Source organism: Conger conger, chromosome 11, assembly GCF_963514075.1.
Source record: "Conger conger chromosome 11, fConCon1.1, whole genome shotgun sequence".
NCBI lineage: Eukaryota > Metazoa > Chordata > Actinopteri > Anguilliformes > Congridae > Conger > Conger conger.
Window position 1 is genome coordinate 42,715,138 of NC_083770.1, and position 26,968 is coordinate 42,742,105.

Consider the following 26,968-nt stretch of genomic DNA (forward strand, 5'->3'; position numbering starts at 1 on the left):
GTCTGTCATGGCCAAACAAAAAAATATATAGTTTTACTCCTCATGCATATGTTGTGACCCCTTTATACAAAACTGAAGCATGGGCCTTGTGTTGCGCTGTGCCATTTTGATTCCACTGCTGTTGTCTGTTCTGTAGCATATTTCCATAAAAGGCCCAGTTGTGTAAACGGCTGTGATGTGGAAGAATGTCCAGCCTCTGTTGCCCTGTATAAGGGAATCTCCCTAGAAAACGTGGCTTGCTTTTTTACGTGCATATAGTAATTATCATTGTCATTTTCTTTTCTTTTTTGCCTATACTTCTTGATGCAGGGCAAAAAATGTGCCGCAGCTAGTGTCCCTTATGTAAGCTGCTTTATAGTACCTGTAGGAATTCTGATGGGTGATTTAAAAAATCACCAGGGTAATGTACAATACGGCATAACATTTCGTCCAGCTTTGTTCACAGAAGTGATGAGAGTAAATCTCTGTGCAGATAATTATAGGGTGACCAAGTCACAGTGTGACCTCATCAATTTCACATCACAGTGTATGCAATAAATATATCACGGGCTGCAGCTGCGATTGTTTGCGCAGTTTAAACATTAAAATTGTTCACAACCAGTATTCAGGAATAAATGACCGTTTTATGTTGAATTGGCCCGCCGTTGCAGGTTTTTATTTCTTTCATTTTTTTTGCTTTAAAATGTAATGTTTATTTATTCTGCAAGGGCTCGCTTTTTTGCCTCAACTGTGATTCCACGCTCCATACGAAGGCTCTCCATGTTTATCATCTCCAATGAACATTAGCTTCAAATCCAAGTCCCTCCTACAGCTGGTGGTGGGGGAGTGGGCGGGGATATGCGTACCTGTGGATGAAAAACCTATTTTCTAACGTGTGTTCAAATTTTAAATTGAATTGATGTTCTGCTGTTTGATAACCCCCTTACTTTGGCTTCTCTATTGAAATGTTTTTTTTTCTTTTTCCCTTTTTTTTCCCATAAGGCCAAGCTGCGGGGCCCGCCTCCCAGCAGAGCTCCCCTCCAGACTACAGTGCGGCCTGGGCCGAGTATTACCGGCAGCAGGGGGCGTACTACGGACAGGGCACACAGCAGACACAGGCCCCTGGCCTTCAGGTACTGGCCTCCGGCCGTTCCCCGCACGCTCACGCTAGATTGGGAAGCGAGGCGGCGGTTTGGTAGGGGGTGTCAGGACGGGAGGGGAAAGGAGAAGAGGGAGTGCTGCTTGTTTTGGGTAAGGGCGAGGTAGGTCCCGGGCTGTTGGGAGCCCGTGGCTGTGCGTTCCCTCGGCTTTTGACCGTTGGAAATGAAGGGCAGATTGAATGTGCCTGTGGTATCTTAGATATTTTGTACAGCCTGTCCCTATGCACTGGAAACGGAATGTTTTCATAATATGAAAACTCAGATTTTTCTATACGTGATACATTGACTCCCCTCATCCCCCCCCCCCCTTTAGATTACTCTTACCACAGTTTTAAACAATCAAATAAGGACATGTTCAGCACAGAAGTTCTAACTAGTCCACCGTGTCTTTCTTGCAGGAACATTAGAATGGATGTCCTTTGATGATTTTGGAATCTTTGAGAGAGAGAGAGAGAGAGAGAGAGCAAGAGAGAGAGAGATAGAGGGAGGCTATGGAAGCAAACCTTTTATGACAGGTTTATAGATTCGGCAATGTCTTGAAGACTTAATTTTTTTTTCTTAGTGCAAAACACTAGCTGTAGAATTACTTGTACAATTCAAAAGAAAAGGATGAATTTCTAAATCAGGAACATTTAATTGTTACTAAAGTGTGAATACCCTTCTATTTGAATGGACACTTTCTGGGACTTCTTGGGGCATGAGAGAATCTTTTTGTTTTTTGTTTTTGTTTTTTCCTTTTTTTTTTGTTTTTTTTTTAATCTATATTAATTACAAAACACACCCCAGAGTTGTAACATTTCAACAAAATGCAATATGATCTATTTTTTGTAGTTCTGTCGCAATAAAGTCGTGATTATGGGCTTAGCAGTCTTGAGTATTTTTTTTTTTTTTTAATGGTTTTCTGTTTGTCAATGAAAAATGTTTTAAATGTGTAATGTGTGCTTTCTTATTTTCATTTTTACATAAACCATTTTTTAATTCTGTGAGATGAAACTGTGATATCATGTTACGGGGAAAGGTATTATTTTGTTACAAAATACCGGGAGTGGTTTTCAGCAAATGGCAGTCAATTACTAATTTAATTCCTGTTCTGTGTAATATTCTATTTCAATGTCACTGTATTGTATTCTGGTTTAAAGAGGTGCAATATCCCATTTCCTTTTCTTGAAACAAAGATGAACTCTATAATATTTTGACAAATGTTTAACCAGTAGGTCTTGGATTTAAATCATGTTTTTTAGGCAATTGAAGATGTAATGAAAAATTATTTTTTATTACAGTGATCTAATATGGGAAAGGGGGGGGGGGTGTTGCATATTGTGAATTGATGTCTTTGCTATCTTGTTAAACTATGTGTATGTTCAGATACTTGACAAAATAGTTTATTTAAAATATATGTAATTATCTGATGTTCACAGGAAAACTATCCCTGTTCTGTTTTCTGTTTTCATACTGAAAAATGTTCAACGATAGTGAATGTGTAATTTGAAATCTGATGTTGCATCTTTGCTGCAGGCAAAATTTTGAGAAGAGATTTTTATGTGCGCTCTGTATTTTGACCGTTCAAGACTGCTAAGCCTTTATTCAATCCTGTGTAATTAATTGTAGCTTTTATATTTTAAGTATTGAAAGATAAGTTGTTTGTTATTTGGTACCACCAAGCTCCCCACCACCCCAGACAGTATACACTGTGGACTCTTGCAAATGATAATAACTTTTTCATTGATTGGTTTTTTTTCTTTCTATTATGTGTAAGCTAATATATGTATGATTGATTAGTTACAAAATGATTATAGTATTATTAACTGCATTGCCTAATGAAAAGGGATATTATAATTTCAAAATGTTAAACTTTAGTGTTTTATTTTTCCTCATATGTACAGATAACCATGTATTAAAAAGGTTGAGTAATTTGTTTTTCAGTTGAAATGAAGTGGGGGTTTTCTGTTTTATGTTTGGGGCAATTGTTTTTTTTTTTTTTTTTTTTTTTTTTTTTTTTTTTTAGCACATTCCAATTTCAAAGTGTTCGCTTTTATTTGCAGTTCTCTTAAACCTAGATCTACCTTTTGGAGCCCTGTCATTGGACAAACCAGGCAATCTATATATACAATATATAGAAGTTATATATGTTATATATAATGTTTTATATGTTATATATAGAAAGTATATATTCTCTCTAGTGAATTTTTACTCTTTATTTGCCATTTCACACTCTGTAATAAATTAACCACAAATCTCTTTTGTGGTAAAAGTAAAGAATCTTTATTTTTGTAACATTATAAAGTTTTAAAAAACTGCACCGGTCTGAAGTCTGATAGATTTATCTCTCTTTTACCCCTCGAGATTTCTTTTTTTTTTTTTGCTGTGTACCCTCATTATGAGATTAAAATCCTAAATTCCAAATGAAAAATGAATTGTCATCTTTATGCAAGATGTGTTTTTGTCCATCCACAAATATATACACTTTTTCAAAAGTGTGAAAAGCTGTCCTAGGATGGCTATGCAGGACAGCTTCTCTGTACGGCTGCAGGCCAGCCTGATATTTGATCTGCCACCACTGAGCACCTTGAACCGAACACGTTTGACTCAATATTACTTTCCTGATGTTTCAGTCTGTTTAGTTTATACCTACATGGTCATATGTTATTTATACAGATTGATACTTTGCTTATATATAGCCTACATGTTTTGGTTCAGTTGCCTACTGGAAACATTAAAACAGTCCAGTAGGCGAGTTTGTGCTCTGTGTGTGTGTGTGTGTGTGTGTGTGTGTGTGTGTGTGTGTGTGTGTGTGCGCGCGCACTTTTGCTTTTATTTCATCCCTTACGTCTTCATGAGACGGTCCCACGTGTGCACGTTTGTCTGCTGAACTCAAAAAAGACGTCAGCCTCTTTAAAGCCTTCCGGTAATTACACATCAAATGACCGACACTGAAAATTAATGTTGAGAAATGGGAGCTCTAAGTGGGCATTTTAAAAGTCAGTGGTAGGAAGGGAAAGGAACACTGGGACAGAGCTGAGGGGAACGAGTCCGAGTGGGAATTGCTGGAGCGACAATATTGTGCTTGTGTTGCTCTAATCGACGTAAAGCGGCTGGTGCCAAAACAGCATTTGGCATCAATAGCCAATGAGTAATTATTCCGTAATGAACTGGAGGTGTCCCCCTAATTGAGTAGTGAGTGTAGGCAAACGGTGCCAGAAGTCATAAAAGCAGCAATATCGGCAGAGGAAGTGTCCTCTTAAGTGAAATTGTAAATACAGATCAGCCCGTGTGCATTGTCTCCCATCCGCGAGGCGCCCGACCGCATATTAAAGATTTAAGTATTTAATGGGTGGGGGCCTTTGCTTTTAGCGTTTTTAAGTGTTTTTATAGGTACGTGTGTGTGCGTTTGTATGTGTGCTACCCTTTCAAGGTCTTGTATTGCATCCATAGGCTATTTTGTTGATGAAATTGCGTCAAGCGATTAAGGAATGCCGGTAGTCTAGTACGCCAATCCGTCTACGGGTAATGGGAAGCTGTCTAAAGAGCGGTTTCTTTTTCTCTTGGCCACGAAGTTGTCTTTTAATGTAGTTACTTACAAATTACCATCTATATCGGCCAGAACGAAGAAGCGCATTTTCTGAGAACTCGTCTTTCTTTAGTCTGTGTCGCTAGAGACTACTGTCTGAACATTAAATGGGTTTGTAACGGTGGTCTCATACAATAGCCTCGCGCGCCCGAACATCTCTTTTTTTGCCAATTATACTTTGTTGAAATGTTCGCAAAATACATCTTTGCCCTTAGGTCCTCGCTTCTGTTGTCTCTACGCAGTAAGCCAAATCGGTGTTCGTGTCTGCAGTTTATCTCTACAGCTTTCCAAGTCCTTTCAAAACCATGGTCAGCGCCAGGTAGGCTACCAGATTCAAACAGCTGAGTATAGCCAGCAAATAATGTTAAAACAAAAACATTACTCACTTGTAATTAGTGAAATATCCAAACCTTAAGAGATTTAGAAAAGTTTACATTATTTTCTTGGATAACATAGAAATTGCGTGTGTAAAATAAAAATCTGCATGGCTTCCGGTACAGACATCGCCTGGCGACTTCCCATTACTAAAACCAAGCAGGGAAAGGCTTGGTGCAGCGAGTATCTTGCCGCGTTTACTGTCCGTGCGGGCAAGACTGCTAATTTAAGATATGACAGTTTATTGATTTTTTTTTCTAAACATGTCAAAAGTGAGCCCATTTCTCTAAAACATACATATTTTGTAAAATGGTGGAAGAAAGCATCATTATTTTTATGATGCGTGCACCTGGTCCTTGCTACAGGGTCAGGTGCTCTATTGTGCATTTTAAAGTAGACCCGGGACTGTGCAGAGACCTTTTGAGGGGCTCACCAACCTATAAAAAAATGTTTTACAACACCCAGTTCTTGCTGAATGACAGCAACTTTTTAATTATATAAAATTAATTACAGTTTTTGTTTTTGTTGTTTTGTTTTTTATGCAATCAAAGGGCCACATTGGGCACTTGGGGAGTGTAAGTGCTTGCTGCTTGAGCACCTGGAGGAGCCACCCTGTCTACATGTGCTTGAGACCTGCAGGTTTGATATTTATTTGGAAAGTTACCTTGGCTAATTTAATAATTTAAGATTAAGAGCATTATTTTGCTGAATGCTCCCATTGTGCGTTGGATATTTGTGGGCAATTTAAAACATCAAATTTAATCTCCAGTTAGGATGCTCACAGAAAAGAGAAATGCATTTTGCACATTTGCACACACGTGTACAGTGAATGGACAGTGCAGAGGGTGTGAACATTGAGTTATAAATCAAATATTTGCAACCATACTATGGTTAGCCAATGCCTTGCTAGCTACCCAATTAAATGTAAAAATCAAAATAGAAAAAGTTGGTTTACAAATACAGTATCTTCAGATTATATTTGTCAAGTGAACTCAAATGACGGAGGGCATATCATTTGGGATAACATATACTATAGTTTGGTCTCATTCATTGTTAATTAAGGGTGCTTTCACACCTGCCTTGTTTAGTCCTTTTGAAACGAACCATGGTTCTTTTGGGCCGGTGGGAGTACAGCTGTAGAACCCTGGTGTGGATCAAAACAACCGTACCAGACCCGGTTGAGACGGTGGTCTCGGTCCGGTTACAAACAAACTCCAGAGCGGATCATTTGTGGTGAGAACATGATCTCACCCAGATCCGACCCAATTACAGGAAGCATCGTGCATTTTGGGTTAAACTGGCTGCTGTAGCGAGCTGCGCTGTGCATTATGGGATAAGGAAAAGTTGTGTTTTTCCGTTTGTCCTATTCAATGCTACACATTTCTGTCCAATGAATGAACAACTTTAGCACACACATTTTTTGTTTATAAATCGTGGTTGGCAAAATAAAAGGTAGTATGAATCGTTACCATACCAAACAAAAAATGCCATTGATCTCAGATAGGGTACCAGGCCCACCGGCAGCAAAACATAAATGAGCCACCTCCATATTTGACAGTAGGTATGAAGTGCTTTGCCATGTATGCATTCCTCTTTTGACCCCAGACATGATGGTGTATGTGGCCAACAAGTTAAATTTTGGTCTCATCTGACCACAACACTCTTTCAGTCCTAATTCCAACTCCAGACTCCTGGTTTTGTTTCTTGTGCTCAGTAAGGGCTGTCTTTCTGCCACCCTTCCAAATGGAGGTGGCATCTTATGGCTCTTTTTGAAACTTGATCTCTGCATTTCTTGAACTGTGATCCTTTGGTTCTTTAATGCCTTCCTCACCCTCTTCCTCGCTGTACGTAGGGACAATGTGCACTTGCAATCTGTTCCAGGCAAGTTTGAAACCAGCAATGACAAATTAACAAGAAAATAACAAGAACACAAACTGCATAAGCATCAGAGAACTGTCAAAGCTGGAAGGCTTTACTACAACTGTGTATCAATGTTGGCTGATGGTAAATATACTTCAGCAACAATTGGAAACTCAAGTACAACTAATTGTAGGCCTAACCAACCTCCAAGCAAAATGTAATAGTATTCAAAAGTTATTTTTTGCATGTGTATGCTGTTTGTGTGTGTGTGGCTGGCTGGCTGGGTGTGTGTGTGTGTGTGTGTGTGTGTGTGTTTAATCCCCCTGTTTAATTTTTTCATATGATATTCCCATGGGTGATTTTATTCACTGCTCAGATAAAATCCACCATCTACGTAAACGGTAAAAAAAAAAAGTTTTAAAGCTTTTTTAAAGACAAATCTAACTTTTCAGCTCCTGCCATTTTAATAGACGTTGAAATAATGCTGTTCTGCGGAGCTCCAATCATCTCCAGCTGGCTGCTATCTGGTGGAATGTATGTAGAAGTCCCCATTGTTGTGCGTACCCTTATTTTTCTTGCTCATTTAGAACTGCCCTGCTTAGCTTTCTTGGATGCAATGATGGACCAGGAACAGGAAATCAAGACTGTGAATAAGGTCCTCGGGTGTGAGACCGGATTCGGGGGTTACAGACGCACCGTTTTACCCACTCTGATGGTGGACGGGGGGTGGCGGGGGTGACTCTGAGCTGATTTGGATGGTTTTGCTCCTGTGATGCAGACACACCCTTATCCCCCACACCACCACCACCACCACCAACCCGCAGCCTGCGCAGGTGACCGTCGGCCGGAGAGAGATTGGAATTGGGCCATCCCATTGTGCTGCCTGTCAGTCACTGTCAGGACACTGCCCTGTGCCCCCCCCCCCTCAGTATTCACCACAAGCCACGGGGGTTCTCTGTATCCTCTATTCATGGGGAGGAGGGGGGGGTGATGGTGGAATGAAAGCTCTTTTGCCCTGCCCTGGTGAGCCTTGTCGGCCTCTCCGGGGAACATAGCGATTGCTCTCTCTTTGATGGCGGCTCGACCCCAGAAGCGTTTGCACAAATGGCCCGCTGCAGTGCCCTCCATAATGTTTGGGACGAAGACCAATTACGATGGGCTACATAATTATTGGCACCCTTAATAAAAATGGAATAAAAAGGATGCATATAATATACAACATAGATAATGATCTATAGTATATGTTCAAACATACGTGAACGTTATATACTTCTATTTCAATATATTTACTCTCATGTTTCAATGGTTTTTATTTAGTAATCAAATTTTTTCTGAAATTATTGGCAACCCTGAAATTGGCAATACAATTTTTCTTTATTTTAGTCTAAAGGAACTATATTCTGTCATTCCATCACTTCGTGTTTCACTACAGTATAGAAGGTAATATTAGGTCCCTTTTTCAACCATCAGTATGGGAAAAGCCAAAGAACTGTCAATTCAGAAGACACAGATGGTAATTCACCATCACAAGTCAGGTAATGGGTACAAAGGAAGGCATAAACGGTTAAACATACCACTTAGCACTGTAAGGGCAATAACACAAAGGCATAACACATATGGAAAAGTAGCAAATTTGCCAGAAAGAGGAGCCATAAATAACCCAAATAGTTCAAGAATTGCAGAGATTAGTTGTGGTCTTGGGGTCACCAAGTCTAAAGAAAAAATATAAAGTGGAACCACCATACCAGCAAACTCTTTGGAAGTGTGGCACAAAGACAGCCCTTCCTGGGCACGACTCACTGGCTTTATGACAGAAAGAGAGTGTTATGGTCAGATGAGACCAAAGTGTAATGTTTTGGCCATACACACCATCATGTTTGGTGGCAAAATTGAAGTGGTTGGTGGGTCATTATTTTTTGGGGTTGTTTTGCTGCCAATGGTCCAGGGGGACTATTTAAGATCAATGGCATAATGAATTCAACACAATACTAGAAAATCTGTTTGCCTCTGCTAGGAAGCTGAGTCTTGGTCATTGGTAGACTGTCCAGCAGGACTATGACTCCAAGCATACATCACAATCCATGCAGAAACAGTTAAGTAAAAACAAAAACAATCTTCTGCAATGGCCATCTCAGTCTCCCAAAATCCCAAATCCACCTGTGGTCTGAACTGAAAAGGGGAGTATCCAAAGTATATCAATAATTCTGAAAAGTTATGCATGGAGGAATGGTCAAAAATCCCCCCAAATGTGTTCTCTAACCTTATCACAAATTACAGGAAAAGATGGCTTTCATTTTTGCCACTGGTGTTTGTACAAGGTATTAAACCAGGGGTGCCTGTTGTGGAACCAGTTTTTTTGGGGAAATACATTCTTTATTTGAGAAATGTAAGTCGATTCATTAAGTCCATTGAAACATTAAAAAAGTGCACTACTCATTTTTTAGTTTACAGCACTTTTTTAAATCTATCAATAACCTGTTCTATCATTCTGGAGCCCACTGTATATCCTGATTTGTTTCTGATTTGCCACAATTGGAATCAATTAACATGTGGTTGAAGTGGACATTATCAGATGTTATTCAAGGGTATTTTTATACATTTCAGTTTCAGCAGCATTTATTTGTGATCCCCATTCCAGGGCACCATAATGTTTGGGTTCACAGGTGGTAGTCATTTCTCAGGTATGTTTAATTGCCTCTTAAATGCAGGTATTAGAGAACTCTCAGTACCTAGTCTTTCCTCTAGTCTTTCGATCACCTTTGGGAACTATTATTGCTGTTTATCAACATGAGGGACCAAAGTTGTGACAAGGAAAGTCAAAGAAGCCATTATGAGACTGAGAAACAAGAATAAAATGGTTAGAGAATAAAATATATTTTATTAAAAATCTCAAGTTGTACAGAGTACAGAGGCAAATAAATAAGTGCCATATTTGTCCCAAACATTATTAGGGTACTGTACGTGCATTTCTGCATCTGTGTGGGTTTGGAGGGGCAAAATATATTTGTTTCTTCCATGTCCAGCGTTGATGGGAGCTAATGCTTGGTGCATTTGTCCAGTGAAGCACACAAAACCAGAGCAAATTGCAATGCCTGATCTCAGTACAATTTTCAGATTACACTGCCTGTAAAAATGCTATTTCCACTTGCCACTTTGGAATACACGCTTCCTGTCTTCCTACTTTGGAGTCGTTTGCTTAAATGTTTTCATTAGTTTCCTAAGGAATGCCACCTTGCTTTAAAATCCTAGAAATGAATTAATTCCCCCCCCCCCCCCCCCCCCGCCCCACCCCACCCCCCTCCTACTGTGATGTCACCTTCCTTTATTAGCTATATTTTTTTTTTTGTGTGTGTGTGTGTGTGTGCAGGTTTTTAAACCTGCTCTAGTAATCTGGTCACTCTGGCATGCACGGACGGGAAGGCAGCGTTTCATCCAGGACACGTGAAGCCAGGCTGTGAAATCACAATGGCTGGAATGCGCACACCGCTTCCACAGTCAGTGCCTTCTCTAAACCCCTTAACAACACCGACGCCGGCGCCGTCCCAGAAAACTGACCAGAGAGCAGCCCCAGGCAGTCTGGGACGCCCCGTCAGCTCTCCGCCGGCCTGTCGAAAACAGGACCATTCAGCCAGCGCTCCTCCGAAGGCTACGTCTAAAAGGATGGTGAGTAGCCCCCCTGTAATATTTCAATGAAATCCCATATTATCAGTGACAGTGCGGATTGTCTTGTTCTCGGGTATATTTTTTTTCTTCTTCTCCTTCTCCTGCCCCCCCCGTCGAGAATTCAGGAGTTTTCTCAACAGCACTCCTGTTTCCTCCTCCTCTGCTCCTCTCCCCGTGAAATCCCATCGGGAGGATTTTGGCAAATCCGACATTATTGAGCATTGTCATTTAAAATATTTACGTTCGCAGGGAGGGGCAGCGGCCGCCCGCAAGCTCTCCACAGCACTCCGCGCTGCCTCCCGCCGTTCCCAACTGCAGCTGTTTTCAAATCCGCCACTTGTTTCTGTGTGTCGGTGTGTGTGTGTGTGTGTGTGTGTGTGTGTGTGTGTGTGTGTGTGGCTGGCTGGGTGGGTGTGTGTGTGTGTGTGTGTGTGTTTAATCCCCCTGTTTCATTTTTTCATATGATATTCCCATGGGTGATTTTATTCACTGCTCAGATAAAATCCAAAAATCCACCATCTACGTAGACGGTAAAATGTCCAGTGTTTAGTCAACTCTAACAGAGTAAATATGCAATATATGATTTAATACTGAACATTTCACTGTGTGTGAAGTGCCTTGTATTGCCTTGCTTTTGAGAATATGACAAGTATTTACACAGGTATTTGGCTGTGTTGGGAGGAAGGTGGGGGTGATTTTTGATTTGGGAAACTCATTCTGAACCAATGATCTACTTTCTGTTAAATGTAGATTTAAGTCCCATTACTGTTCATATGAAAGACCTAATGAAATGTTATACTGCATGTAACACCTAAAAACAAAGTAGTACAAAACCAAGAGTAGACATAAACCACCACTTCAAAAGATCATTCAAATACCTGTGTCATTTTCTGTTTCCTATCTCACTTATAATTAGTGGAGTTATCCTGTAATGCACAGAGCACAGTAATGCACAGAGCTCAGTAATGCACAGAGCACAGTAATGCAGGCACAGTAATGCAGAGCACAGTAATGCACAGAGCTCAGTAATGCACAGAGCACAGTAATGCAGAGCACAGTAATGCACAGAGCACAGTAATGCAGGCACAGTAATACACAGTACAGTAATGCAGAGCACAGTAACGCACAGAGCACAGTAATGCAGAGCACAGTAATGCACAGAGCACAGTAATGCAGGCACAGTAATGCACAGAGCACAGTAATGCACAGAGCTCAGTAATGCACAGAGCACAGTAATGCACAGGGCACAGTAATGCACAGAGCTCAGTAATGCACAGAGCACAGTAATGCAGAGCACAGTAATGCACAGAGCACAGTAATGCAGGCACAGTAATACACAGTACAGTAATGCAGAGCACAGTAACGCACAGAGCACAGTAATGCAGAGCACAGTAATGCACAGAGCACAGTAATGCAGGCACAGTAATGCACAGAGCACAGTAATGCACAGAGCACAGTAATGCACAGAGCTCAGTAATGCACAGAGCACAGTAATGCACAGAGCTCAGTAATGCACAGAGCACAGTAATGCACAGAGCACAGTAATGCACAGAGCTCAGTAATGCACAGAGCACAGTAATGCACAGAGCTCAGTAATGCACAGAGCACAGTAATGCAGGCACAGTAATGCACAGAGCACAGTAATGCAGAGCACAGTAATGCACAGAGCACAGTAATGCAGAGCACAGTAATGCACAGAGCACAGTAATGCAGGCACAGTAATGCACAGAGCACAGTAATGCACAGAGCTCAGTAATGCACAGAGCACAGTAATGCAGGCACAGTAATGCACAGAGCACAGTAATGCACAGAGCACAGTCATGCACAGAGCACAGTCATGCACAGAGCACAGTAATGCAGGCACAGTAATGCACAGAGCTCAGTAATGCACAGAGCACAGTAATGCACAGAGCACAGTAATGCAGGCACAGTAATGCACAGAGCTCAGTAATGCACAGAGCACAGTAATGCACAGAGCACAGTAATGCAGGCACAGTAATGCACAGAGCTCAGTAATGCACAGAGCACAGTAATGCAGGGCTCAGTAATGCAGGCACAGTAATGCACAGAGCTCAGTAATGCACAGAGCACAGTAATGCAGAGCTCAGTAATGCACAGAGCACTGTAATGCACAGAGCACAGTAATGCACAGAGCACAGTAATGCACAGAGCACAGTAATGCACAGAGCACTGTAATGCACAGAGCTCAGTAATGCACAGAGCTCAGTAATGCACAGAGCACAGTAATGCACAGAGCACAGGTCTGGTGGCCCGCAGGCCCCCGCGTGCCACAAGGCTGCCGCCGTATATGCTCTGTGACAAATCGCTCACGCGGCTTCACTGATTCCACTTTAAAGAATCATTTATTCAGAGCATTTACCCCCTTTGGCATCGGCTACGCAGTCCCTGGGCTGGGGGGGGGGCTCTGCTAGTCAGAAATAATGAGATGCAGTGCAACCACTCAATGAGCCTCATTAGAGCCCTATTTACTAACCATATCAATTAGTGAAACACCATTAAACCTTCATGATAGGTTTTAATTAGCCTGTGTAAGCACTGGGGCTGAGAGGGGGAACGAGGGATGGAGGGATAGGGGGTACAGGAAAGACTGTCTTCACCTGTCTCAGACTGCCAGCCAGGTAGAAGGGTGTGTATTTTTAAACACAGTCAGGAGCCTGGGGTGGTGGGGGTTATTTATGCACGTGTTTGTAACAGAGTATAGAAAAATGAGCGAGACCTTAGAGTCGGGGGTGACTCGGAATTGCGGTAAAGTGCCGGGGATGAAAAGCGAACGTGGAGATGTGAAAATGAAAAAGGAAAAGTGAACAATACGCCTCTGCCGCTGTCCGCCTTCTGTTGTCCTCCGTCGTCACGCAGGATCAGAAGGAATGTCCGTCGGAAAAGCCGAGCCGTCTCTGAGCAATTGCTGTATGGGAAAGATAATAGCTTTCTTCATCCACTTGGGTTCCTGTGGACAAGAGCTCCCGGCTGCCCACTCCAGACGTGCGTCAAAATCGTAATTGTTTCGGATTCAAAATACTTCTCTGTGCCCGATTGATCTCGCCTGGTGCAATCAGAAGGCGGGGCTCATAGGTTCCTGTACACCAGACGAGCTCACGAAATCGTAGAAAAGGATTTGAATCCAAAACAATTATGTACTTGACCCAGGTCATGACACTCCTCCTGCTCCGGCTAAAGCTCTTGTGGCTTCGGGCTTCCACATCTCTGTAAAGGCCTTCCTCATGGCCGCGTGCGCTAATTACACGTTCCTCAGGGCGGAACCGCCAAAAGGCCCGTTCAAAAGGGGGAGGCCCCGCCGGGACCTGCTGCAGTTAAAGGATGCGCTTTTGCCCTACAGGTGAAAAGAACAAAGGTGTCTGGAGGCTGGAGGCATCGGAAGACGTTTAAAGAACAGCAGAGGTGAGCGGGAACAGGCCGCGGGGCGGCTCGTAATTGGGCCGGGGGCGTGCCTAGAGCGAGGCCCGTGGATCGGTGCGGATACCTGGATGTCTAACAGAATGGCGCGACTGGGATGTCGCCATCAACCTCCTGTGTTCACTGTGCCGTGAACAAGCGTGCATTAGAAAACATTTTGACTTTAAAAGCCCAAACGGTATGCCTTTGACTGAGCATAATGAGGTAGGCTGTTGCTATGCTATGCACCGCAGTAGGATTTTGTTTTCCTGGCTCACTCATTGACTCAGTCTGCTAATGCACATCTTTGGCTCCACTCGCCGCGTAACCCGAAAAAAAGAAATGAGGGTTTAGATAGCGCTCTCCTTTTAGGTTTACTTCCCTGTCTTCAAACCCCTGTCCCCGCTATCTGACCCCTGTTCCTGCGGGCCACTTTGATGCGCAGTCCCACTGCCCTGTCATGGTGATCCCCATGCTGGCACACTGCACCCAGTCTTTCTCCCTTCCAGCTGGTAAGTGTATGATCTGTGGATAACTGCTGTGATATCCACTTTAATCTCTTTTTAATGACCTAAAGTGCACTTCTGAGGTCCTGGTAAACCAGCCCCCCTAAACCCATTCAATTTTTCCTATTGGTGAAAAAGTGTGTGTGTGTGTGTGTGTGTGTGTGTGTGTGTGTGTGTGTGTGTGTGTGTGTGTGTGTGTGTGTGTGTGTGTGTGTGTGTGTGTGTGTGTGTGTGTGTGTGTGTGTGTGTGTGTGTGTTGGGGTGCAGGTCTTTGTCTGTTAACATGGCTGAATATTTTGTGAATTTGGCAGCAGTTTCCACATGCCATCTACACACATTCATTCACAAAATAATAGGATAACATCTAAATCAATACTTCATTAAATTGTGAGTATCATTAGAAAATGATTGGCCTGAAACAACGGGTGCATGTTAATGATGTCCATTGGATTTCACACACACACGCACGCACACACACACCCACACACAAACAAACGACCCCCCTCCTAACTATCCACCGAAATGAAGTGCAACTGTGCGCACCACCCCTCGTTCACATGTAAAGACACCCTTACCCAGAGCGATTCACAGAGCAGTGTGTTTAATAAAGCCTGATGCACAGCAATACTGACGCATGATCATGTGTGCCATGACAATCGGAACAGTGTCATTCTGTAAAACATTCTGCGAACCTAATATGACGCCCAAGTAGCGTAGTGAAGGAGAACAGCTAATAGAATCAAATTGCAATCCCTATAGCAGCGATCACGGAGTGCAAAATTACTGGATTAATTATTATATAAAGAATTGATCTCGACGAAAGGAAAATTTCAGTTCGCGATATGTTCTTTGATTGCTGTTTGATTGATGCTGAAGTTCATTTCATTTCAAGGCGCGAATTGTGGCATCTTGTCGATAATAGGCAACTTTTTTTGTTGTTGATTAAAACGTAATTATGTTAGACGCTCCAATAACGTAGATATTAAATTAAAACAATTTTTTTAAAAGAAAATACGTTCATTAAATTGACTTATTTTCAACCAAACGAGGATAAAGTGAGCCGATTATCACACTTTGCGGTGAAACAGGTGAGACACGTCTTCGCCAAACACACCTTCATCCTGCCATCTATCCGTCAAAGGTGGAACTTCACTGCTAAAGAGTGTGGCATTTCTTAATACCATTTTAATTTTAAAATGTGTCATACATTGAGACAACGCAAATAACCGTATGTTTGCATGTAAGCACGTGTGTGCGTGCGCGCGCGCGTGTGTTGACTGCTTACTCATTCATAGGGACAGTAAAGTGTATAAATATGAATATGTATTTCTACTGTCAGACATCCATCACATGTGAAACTGTGGAAGAGACCGGGACAAGGTTGCCCCGCTGTTAACCGTGTCATTCATGAACACGGATCCTTCAAAATCCAAGTTGGCTTTGTTTTCTTTACTCCCGACGGTTCTTGTTTTACACACTAGGGTCCAGTCATATGCTGTAAAAAATTAAATTAAATTCACACTCGAGAGAAAACTGCGCTTTGCCTCTGTGGGATCTGACCTTCTTGAAATCCGGCGCGTTTATGGGGAAACTCTTATTTAATCTAACCAAATGAGGCTTTAGTAACAGTCATGCCCGATTTAAAGTACGTTGCAGAATAAAATGTGTCTAAACATTTCCATCCTTTCAAGGCGCTCTTAATCATATGCCTTTATGTTTATTTCCAACTTATTTGATGTTGCGTTTGTTGCTGAGCCTTTTCACCATTATGGATTTTAACCACTAAGTATTTCATCTTAATATAAACCCACTACATGCGCAATTTGAATTGAAGATGATTAATAAATTCCTAAAAGGGTAACTAATATATTCTCTAACGGTTAGCACTTGACGTTCATATTCTCACGTGCTGTGCTCTTATACGTACTACTTCGCATTTGGTTCAGCTGTGGTCTTTTTCCCCAGAAAGTGTTTGATTTGGAAATCACTTATAAGAGAAGAGAAGAGATTTTATATCTTTTTTTTAAAACTATACCAAAGATTTTGTGATCAACGACGTTTTTCACGTAACACCAAAATGTCGAACCTGAAAAGATGCAAACCGCTCGTTTTGAAACTGCAGATGTACCCTGCTCCTTCCATATACGTGAATTATAGGAAATAATGCTCAATGAGTTGGTGCTAGGCTTAGAATTGTATGCATGCAGACTATGAATATGTATAGATGGTTGACAAAATTGGAGGGTTTTTTCATGCACTTTCTAGTCCACCATTTGGGCACATTCCCATAACCACTTCCCTGGTGTTGCACCCTTCCCAAACGGCGTTTTAATGGCTTCTGTTTGCTTTAGAACCCTCTCCTAGCCCTTTCCGTCCTTTCATCCCGTCGTCTTCAGCTGGTCTAAGTGGGCAAAACCTGGAGAAACGTCTATTTTGTCTCCCCTGCTTTCTCTTTCAAATAATCAGCCTTGTGCCAAAAGTGTCCCCCTTGTTTTTACGCGTGCCAGTCACCTGCCGTCTCCCTCGATCCTCCTCTTTCTCTCTGCCCCCTGTTGAAAAAGCTTGCCTTTCTCCTCGCATTTCTTTTGACTTCCAGCAGTCTGTTTCCCCAAAGAGATTCAGATTGGGTACATATTGAGTTCCTTTTGTCTCTCAAGGGCTGTACTAAGCTAATTAAATTTTATCCTATACCAAATAAAAAACCCCATCTCTCTCTCCCTCGCCCCCATTAAATTCGGCCGCGGCTTTCCAGCCAAACTCCCCTATTTTCTTACCCTGGAAAAATCCACTGTTCATTGAGTCAAATCTATTGAAAAACATTTGCAGATCTCTATTATTCCGGGATTCTTGTCTCCTTTCTCCTATTATAAAGGGTCCCGAAACAGCTTGCTTCTTTGTGCAACTGAACCACGCTGGAAAGGAGGAGAAAGCCATGAATGTTAAATAAATTACGCACTTGGGTAACTTTTCATTTTGTTACTATTACCTCTATTTTTGCACATTCTAAGTTGTACTTCATCTTTTATGTAGTGTATATTGTCGTTAATTGAAATTGATCTCCTGGTGGGACTCGGTTTTTCTTGTGATCGGTCCATCTTTCTTGGTACAGCGCATCTAAACAAGATATTTCTAGGACTAACCTATTCTACAATTTACGACTTTATTGTTTTACTGTTTTATTATTTATACAAATGTAGGTAAAAGGCAATCGCCAACATATGTTTACAGCTTCAACTGCTTGTTCAGATGACACAAGTTTAGTGGAAGTTACATTTTAAGGAATTTTGAAAATTGATACTTTCCTGATATGATGCAACGTATGATTATTTTTTATTTCGGACATTATTCGACACTTCCAGACTTAATATCCCAGCTGTTGCGAATACAGAAGCAGTAAAACGGGCAAATAGATTCGCTCTTCTTGGGATAATATCGCTTTAGTGGTCAGAGTTCAAGGGACGGAGCTGTACCCCAGAGTTAGCGCTTCAGTCAAAACAGATTAAATTTGAGATTAATAATTTTCATTCTGAGCGCTCACTTTCCCCCTTTTCACGAAACCCCATATTAAATCGGAATAGCCAACAGCCTGCTGTAATGCAGAATGTACTTCTCGAAGAACGTGCAAATATAGCATCTTTCAGATTGGCTTTGAAGTATATTACCGTTTTGCCATTTGCTATATCTTTTTTGTTTTAATGAAACAGTAGTTTAGACACAAATAAAACATTTTGCAAGAATGAAAAATTGTGGACTTCGATCTGAGATCTTCCATAGTCTATGAATTAACACGGACTCAAAAGTGAACATTTATTCCGATTTTTTTTTATTTCTCGGCCTGTGGAACCCCAAAGCATCTCGAGCGAAATGGGTTAATTACCTTAAAGCACATCAAATTAAACTTGTTCACTGTTTTTTCTGTGCATGTGCATGCATTCTGGCTTATTTAATACCTATTTAATAAAGAAAGAACACCCCCCCCCCCCTCATTCGTCCACCCTTTCTGTCTCTTACTTTTTCGAAGTTGAAACGTCTTTGAGTGCAATAAATGTTTAACTGCAATAAATATAAATCAATCTCAATGTGTGCAAATCCTATTCAAGGAAGGGAAGAAAAAATCCTCTGAAAAAGGAAAAATGGAGGAGGGGGGAGCCCGAGCGCCCCAAAAGCAGCTGTTGGGCTGTAATCTTTTTTCGTGCCCTGTCACTCACCTTCATCTTCCGTCGTCAGCGCGTTCCATGCGACCCGTTTCACTTCGAGCCCCATTCTTCCCTTTCGTTTCATTCCTTGTCCCCCGTTCGTCAGACCCCAACCTTGTCCAGATTTTCGGACCATCCCCTTGTAGTTATCCAAATAAAAGAGCAAGTGCATGGATGTCAAATTGCCCTCAAAAACACCATGAAAGATTGATTTGCAGCACTTTTCTTTCGCCTGACATTATTTCGGACGGGTTTGAATAGGGAACCCGCGAGCCTGGGACGGAATAAAGATGTCCTCTCTGCTGGAAAAGGGGGGAAACTGCCCATTTACTCCCAGTCCATCAATTCAGAAAGAGAGAGGAAAACAGAAAGAACTGTGGCATTTGAAAGAAAAGGCCATATACACCTCTAAACACAGTCACAATACCGAAGGCTTTATATTAACATCCATGAATATTAAACCGCTTAGTGCCATAAAATAGGTGGAATAGAATAGGCATACCTTGCCAAGTCGGCTTTACATATTTCTCTGCCCCCGAAACAATACATTAAACATTAAAAACGTATCTTTTATTGACGCCATTATTACCAAGTACTATATTAATATTACGGTTATTTTCTTTGTCGACAAAAAGAGAGAGAGAGAAGGAAAAAAAAAACCCGTCCGCATGGTAGCCAGGAAAAATAACACCGGAATCAAAACTCGGCGATAAAGTACTGCTATTGTTTTGCATCTTGCAGCTATATTAAACAATAGTTTTCTTTTTTTCTTTTTTAATAACATTAATTGAGATCTTAATATATACTTTGCAGATAAAATATTTTTGTGGGCAATCGTAATGATAAAAAGTGTAATATTTATGTATATTATTTTATGTTCATCGGGGCTTAACTTTTATATAGCACGATAGCCTATTTGTCATTTAGGTTATTCCTGTTCGGCTGGTCATATCTTTAATAAATTACTTTTTAAAATCTTAAACCGTGTAGAGTTTAGTATAAGACTTTTTGATCCCAGTGTTACCTCGGTGAGCAACAATTGCTTTGTTCGAAACTGGAAAATAATCAAAGCAATTAACCTATGCCCAATGTCGTCCTATGTGCGCTCAATTTAATAATTATATAGGCACGTCCTTTATTATTCCGTACTCATTCTCGAACATGAAAGATTTTTCTAGCCTACTGCTTAATTCAAACATAGCATATAAACCACTCATCGTTAAGGTCTGGAAGTATAGCCTACCTGCGGTTTACACACGGACCTGTAAAACATAATGCAATGTGAGACAGTTAGACCCAATGATATAGGCTCCGGTTGCCTACTGTAGTAGATCACCTGTGACTGAAGCCAAAATAAATTCTATATTATATAGCCTAATTATTATATATTTATACCCATATTCTACTAAATCTGTACTTCAAATATGATGTATTTATTTCTTGTTTCTTGTTTGTTATTTGATATTATTCAAATGAATCTTAATGTGGCACGCTAATTGAAACATCGATGTTTTACTCATTTAAAAATAACAAATTGTTGAGCTCTCTTAACGTCTATATAGCCTAACTGTAAAATATTCGTAACTGGATTTTTTTTTTTTAAGATTATGGAGTGGCGTTTTGTTTTCAGACTAGTATGCAGCCTATAGTATTGCGTACCACCTGCAAAATGAACTGTGATACACTAAGTTAATTCTAAATTAATCCAGCAGTTCGCTTGTTTGTTTTCATGCTGGGAGCTGGTTTTGATTTTAGTTAGTTTGGCTTTTGCCTTTGCCAAAAGCACTAAGTCGCTGAACGGAGGTATTAGATTCACCAACCAAGGCAACAGCGGGTGGAGTTGCCACGCTGGTGAACGCGTGGTGAGACGGGGCTTGTTATTATTGAGGAAAGGTGGTTGTTGTTGCCCCCCCCCCCCCCCCCCCAACACACACACACACACACACACACACTCTCTCTCTCTATCTCTGCCCTTCGCTCTCTCACACACATACACCCGCCGGTCCCCAAAGGAGTGGCCACTCAATAAAGGCTTGGCTCTTTTTTCTGGTAGAACAAGTCTATAGAACACAAGGGGAGGGTCATTAATAACTAATTAGAGAGGGTCAAACCAGCCGCATATAAAGAGAACCGAGACTTTGAAAAGAGGTCCATTTTCAATCCCGTCGTCTGCCAAGGAGGAATACCATTTGGCAGCAGATAATATATATCGATATACGTTCTATTTATTTCCAAAACTGCTTTATTTTCTATTTGTTTAAAACAAATTATATAGATATATTAATAGACAGATAAGGGTCATTTTGCATTTACTTTTTTTTCAGTCCAAAATTACTGTTACACGACTGAAATTAGTGGCACAATGGGTTCGGTGTTGCCCGCTGAAGCTTTGGTACTAAAGTCTGGATTTAAACAGCAGAGTCTATCTCTGTCTGAAATCATTACCTCAGACATTCTCCACAGCTTCCTCTACGGTCGGTGGAGGAACGTATTGGGGGAGCATCTCTTCGAGGAAAAGGCCAATAGCGTCAGTCCGAAAACCGCCTTCACTGCAGAGGTCCTCGCGCAGTCCTTCTCTGGAGGTGAGTTGTGCGACTTCGATTGCCTGTCGTGTAGACACGGTTGATATACTTCTATGGACGCGTATACTGCCTGTCATTTCGTGTTTATTGTTTGTTGTCCGTATTGCCAGCGTAAATATGACACAAAATTAATAAAACGCCGAACATGTACGTACAAAAAAAAAAGTGGTTTAATGTGCACACAATTAATATAGGCTACGGGGTATAAATCATAAAATAGGCAGTGCATTTGTTGAACAAATTATAGTTTCAACGTAGGATAACATGCTGCTTTAAAACAACGCAAATGCTGCTTTCAAATCAGTTTAATTCACAGCGAATCTACCATTCGCTTTAAATGAACGGCTTTCGTTTCTTCGAATTCTTTTTTTTCAATATTGTAATTTTCAGGGTGCCAAAAGTGCATAGAATAGCTTTTGAATAATGAGTGTTTTTTTAATATATAATCTGCACGGTGTAAAACTTCGTTGAGGTCTCACCAACTCCCACTGTCAGACAAAATAAACGAAAATCTAGAAACTCGCGCACATTCACTGTTTGAGATTTCTTCCCAAGGTCCCCGTGACTTTCCCATTACTGTTCTCCACTTCTTTCCCACTTTCCTCTTTTATTTCCACCCATTTACCGCATTAACCCATTTAGCGCATTGGGACCTCGCATTTAGAAGCTTGTTAGGCGTGTAACTGTTGCTGACTTAAAGAAGAAGGGTATTAAATTCATTTGGTTAACGTTGCGCTTGACCTGAGAAAGTCTCCACTTAAACCGAGGACTATAGAGAGAGAAAAGCTCCCATTCTTTAAGATGTCCCGGGTTTTATCCCCCATTCATCAAATTCCGGACAGTCTCTTTTCCCGTGCTTTGGCAGCTATGGCGCGCCTGCACTTTTCGCTTTCACTCGCCTTAAAAGATTGCTGTTCCTCCGTTAATACACCGTGAAGGCTAATTCTATTGCCATTCACACCGTGTCAACCATCTAATCGCCTTTCCATTTTTTTTTGTCAGAGAAATTCCTTGGCCTTTTAAACAAGACCTCATTTCATTCACCCTAAATTTATTGCTACAAAGTTCTTAAAGGGCTAATGAATTTGGAATTAGCCGTTTCTTTCCAGTTGAGTTTAATGAATGTATATCACACCTAAAGCATGGCAAATTGCTGGATTTGAATAATAGGGAGCCATTTAACCCCTATCTGGGACGTCTTTTCACATCGCAAATACAATTCCTTTGATTTTGACATTAAATAAACGGGCATTTAAGACATTTGCGTTTTGTTGAAAAGGGGCACAGCGCTTAAATTACAGCATATATCTAAGATACCGTTAGAAAAATACAATTCTGGACGAATTAAAATGGATCAGAACACTTCTCTCCAGATTATCAGTTACTGGCTATTACAGCCTCTGTTTCAATTGGCATAATTTGTAATTCGATAGCTATTTATATTTTTTCCGTTCAATAAACTAGCTCGCACATTAAAATGTTCAGTATTAATTCAGCTGTAACACACAAGTGATATGAATGTAGGCTACCGTCAGATGTAATTGTCATAATACTAATAATCCGTCTACTATGCTGCCTACTTCAGTAACTTTATAGAATAGTTCAAATGCAATTTTATTGTTTATGTATGACCGGTCTAACATTGGCTTATGAAACATAAAGGAAAACATAATTATCAATGAGTAACGAATAACAAATTAATAACCTGTGACTTAAACCATCATAAATAAAGACATATTTGAAACGCACTTTTCTGTTCAATCGACTCATTTTATGTCCATAGTTCGTATCCAAGCCAGCCTCAACCGGCTCCTTTAGCGAAGCCCTGCCAGCGCACGTGCAGTGCTTACTTGCTTGCTACGCTTTGCTTAAATCCTCTTCCTGTTTGCCGTCTCGTCTTTTCTGTAGAAGTTCAGAAGCTCTCGAGCCTGGTGCTGCCGAGTGAAGTTATCATCGCCCAGAGCTCCATCCCCGGGGAGGGACTCGGGATTTTCTCCAAAACGTGGATCAAGGCTGGCACGGAGATGGGTCCATTCACGGGCAGAGTAATCTCACCGGAGCACGTGGACCTCTTCAAAAACAACAATCTCATGTGGGAGGTAAGGAAGGCCAGGTACCACGCAAAGAACTGGCGTGGTGGGAGACAGAGTATTGCCACCCGTGCCAAACCCGAGACCAACCTGTGACTCCGTTGGCTCTGCGTGTTCGCAGGTGTTTAACGAGGACGGGACCGTGCGCTACTTCATCGATGCCAGTCAGGAAGATCATCGCAGCTGGATGACTTACATCAAGTGCGCGCGCAATGAGCAAGAGCAGAACCTAGAGGTTGTGCAGATCGGCAGCAGTATCTTCTACAAGGCTGTGGAGGTGAGTGTGTCTAAAATCGCTTTAATTCCTAAAACTTTAATAACCTGACCCCCGATAACACTGTGTATCGTTTGTTTTAAGAAAAACAAATCATGGTCTCATCATGCCTGGCACCCATATGTATGCTGTTCAGTTGGGATGATTAGATCAACAGATAGCTGTGTTTGCATTAAATTGACATTATGCATAATGAGATTTTCATTTTTCATAATTTTCCACAGACTATTCCCCCTGACCAGGAGCTACTGGTGTGGTACGGAAACTCCCATAATACCTTCCTTGGGATTCCAGGGGTCCCTGGTACAGAGGAAGAGCAGCAGAAAAAAAAAACCGGTGAGCCCCATTGCTGAGGGCAGTGGAGGGGCGGGCGGAGGGAGGGAGGGGTTGATTGTAATCAGACCCATTCGGGTGACAATGGGTTCATTAGTTCATTCATTGCCCACATGAGCCCAGAAGATATCTTACAGGCGGGCTGTAGTTTGTTTAAAGGACAGTTGCCTTTGGTCAGTGGGCCATTTCATCTTTACCCAGCCCTGAACCCTGCAGTGCGTGGGCTGCAGATCTGGGTGTGTTTAAAGTGTTCTCCTGAAGGGGGCTGGGAAGTGATAGGCCTACAGCAGTGATGCCGAAGAGAAAAAGAGAGAAATACTTTTCTATTCTGCTGCATGTGCGAATGTGTCATGTGTGCAGTCTACACACCAAGAACTATGACTATAAAGATGTTGTTTTGAAAATGAATTAAAATGGAATGGTCCATGCCACAACACGACTGCGACAAACAATATTGATAGGAGCACTTTCAGAGCGTTTCAGAGGCTATTAACAGAACATTATCGCTCATCAGTCTGGATGCTCACACCATTATGGTTATAGTTATGGTTATAGTTCTTGGTGTGGATGGGCCTTAAAAAGTGACAGTCAGATTTACCAACAGTCACGACCCCTTGTCGCAGGTCAGGGCTCAAAAATCGACACAGAGCAATGCATTGACAAGTACACCTCCTCTCCCCGCGCAGACGAATTCCACCTGTGCGACGGGTCGTCGTCCTCGTCGTCCTCGTCCTCCTCGTCGTGCTCCTCCTCCTCCTCCTCCTCCTCCTCGAGCGCCAGCCGCATGCGCTGCGTGATCTGCCACCGCGGCTTCAACTCGCGCAGCAACCTGCGCTCCCACATGCGCATCCACACGCTGGACAAGCCCTTCGTCTGCCGCTTCTGCAACCGCCGCTTCAGCCAGTCGTCCACGCTGCGCAACCACGTGCGGCTGCACACGGGCGAGCGGCCCTACAAGTGCCACGTGTGCCAGAGCGCGTACTCCCAGCTGGCCGGGCTGCGGGCGCACCAGAAGAGCGCCCGGCACCGGCCCAGCGGCGGCGTTGCCGTGGCGGCCCTGCAGACGCACTCGCCGCCCCCCCCTCAGATGACCCCCGTGCCGCACCCCGCCTCCCTGGTGCACCACATTCCCACCATGGTGCTGTGAGGCTGGGGGGGGGCGGCGGGGGGCGGGGGGGGGGGGGAGCTGAAGGAGAGGGGGGAACCGCCACTCATTCCAGCACAAACAACCACACTTACCGTCTCATTCACACAACCACACGCTTACTGTCTCATTCACACAACCACACGCTTACTGTCTCATTCACACAACCACACGCTTACTGTCTCATTCACACAACCACACGCTTACCGTCTCATTCACACAACCACACACACGCTTACCGTCTCATTCACACAACCACATGTTTACCGTCTCATTCAGACAACCACACTTCTTACTGTCTCATTCACACAACCACACGCTTACCGTCTCATTTACACAACCACATGCAGTCTTACTGTCTCATTCACACAACCACACGCTTACTGTCTCATTCACACAACCACATGCACACTTATCGTCTCATTCACACAACCACACTTCTTACTGTCTCATTCACACAACCACACGCTTACTGTCTCATTCACACAACCACACGCTTACTGTCTCATTCACACAACCACATGCTTACTGTCTCATTCACACAACCACACGCTTACTGTCTCATTCACACAACCACATGCTTACCGTCTCATTCAGACAACCACATGCTTACCGTCTCATTCACACAACCACACGCTTACCGTCTCATTCACACAACCACACGCACGCTTACTGTCTCATTCACACAACCACACGCTTACCATCTCATTCACAAAACCACACCTATGCTTACAGCCTCACTCACACAACCACATGCAGGCTTACTGTCTCATTCACACAACCACGTGTACGCTTTCTGCCTCACACAAACACAGGTACACAAAACCCACAAACTCACTCTTCCCTCTCACACATACACACACACGCACACACTCCATCCATTCACACGAACCACAACTACAAACACTGACTGACAAGCATAAAGAAAACTCAGAGCGCTTTACCTGTGTCTCGGCTTCCCGCGGGCTCTCTCCCTTCATCTCGGAGCAAACTGTGTTTGGTCCTGATTGGGGGAACTGTAGACTTTTACCAAGCGGCCAGGGACAGGTCTATGGCTGCAACTCACCGTATGAAGGGTTGAGACATGGTTTGAACAGGCTGGCAATTCATGTTTTTGATGAAATTGCTAAATATTTGAATGCTTTATTCATGTGCTTAAAAGGTTATGGAGATGCACATATTAATGGGAAGTGAGCATCCAAAAAAGTACCCTAATGCTTAAGGTTAATATGCTGATGATTTAGAGAGAAAAAAGTCTTATTATTTAGCCAAATTGTTTCCAATAATTCAAGCTGCACATTGTTTAGCTGAATATTTTTTGTTTACGATATGGAATATAATCCCGTAGATATCACATAAAGAACTGTAAATGTTGTAATGACAGAACTGAACCTGTATGAAAAATAAGTTGGTCTATCTTTCTTTTTTTATGAAATTCTCAACATTTTCTATTTTTTTCTAAAATAATTATTTATGTTACTGCTGGTGCATGAGACAATGTATGGTTTCAAGATGAAGTACAAATATCAAGGACACTGTTCCATTATGGTTTATTAGATACTGTAACTGAAAATGAAATGTTTTGTCCATATATTTGCGTGCAAACTATTTGTTTGTTACAGCACCATCTGGTCAACGGGCAGTTCACAATGCGGTTCGGTAATGCAGTGGGTTCTTCCAACCCGGGACTGGAGAGACTAGCTTGATTCAAGTTATTACTTGTCCGATTGCTTATATGTAACTAAAAAACTGAGCAGACTCACTGCTGCCCTCATGGACAGAGGCTGTCGAGCACCCCTCTGGCGGACCGTGGCATTGTGCGCC

General features: G+C 42.2%; 2 protein-coding genes across 6 annotated transcripts in view; both read left to right on the plus strand.

The window, feature by feature from the left end:
• The window catches only part of LOC133140257 (far upstream element-binding protein 3-like), a 34,930-nt gene extending 31,381 nt beyond the window's left edge, over positions 1-3,549 (plus strand). For 2 of the 3 annotated variants that reach the window (XM_061260025.1, XM_061260027.1), the window contains 2 exons: positions 982-1,112; positions 1,538-1,672. In XM_061260025.1, the coding sequence (XP_061116009.1) occupies positions 982-1,112; positions 1,538-1,546 (140 nt within the window). In that variant the 3' untranslated portion in view covers positions 1,547-1,672. Of the gene's footprint in view, positions 1-981; positions 1,113-1,537 lie in introns of all 3 variants that reach the window. The other variant, XM_061260026.1, reaches the window with a different exon arrangement.
• Positions 3,550-21,083: 17,534 nt separating this feature from the next.
• On the plus strand, positions 21,084-25,147 carry prdm12b (PR domain containing 12b). 3 transcript variants are annotated; one of them, XM_061261869.1, is made up of 6 exons: positions 21,084-21,303; positions 23,212-23,402; positions 23,515-23,670; positions 23,892-24,003; positions 24,648-24,741; positions 24,775-25,147. In XM_061261869.1, the coding sequence occupies exons 1-6, from the start codon at positions 21,084-21,086 to the stop codon at positions 25,145-25,147; spliced, it is 1,146 nt and encodes a 381-aa protein (XP_061117853.1). The 3 variants fall into 3 exon arrangements, with proteins under 3 accessions (XP_061117853.1, XP_061117855.1, XP_061117854.1); XM_061261871.1 differs by having other exon boundaries at positions 24,687-24,738; positions 24,781-25,147; XM_061261870.1 differs by having other exon boundaries at positions 24,687-25,147.
• Positions 25,148-26,968: the final 1,821 nt, after the last annotated feature.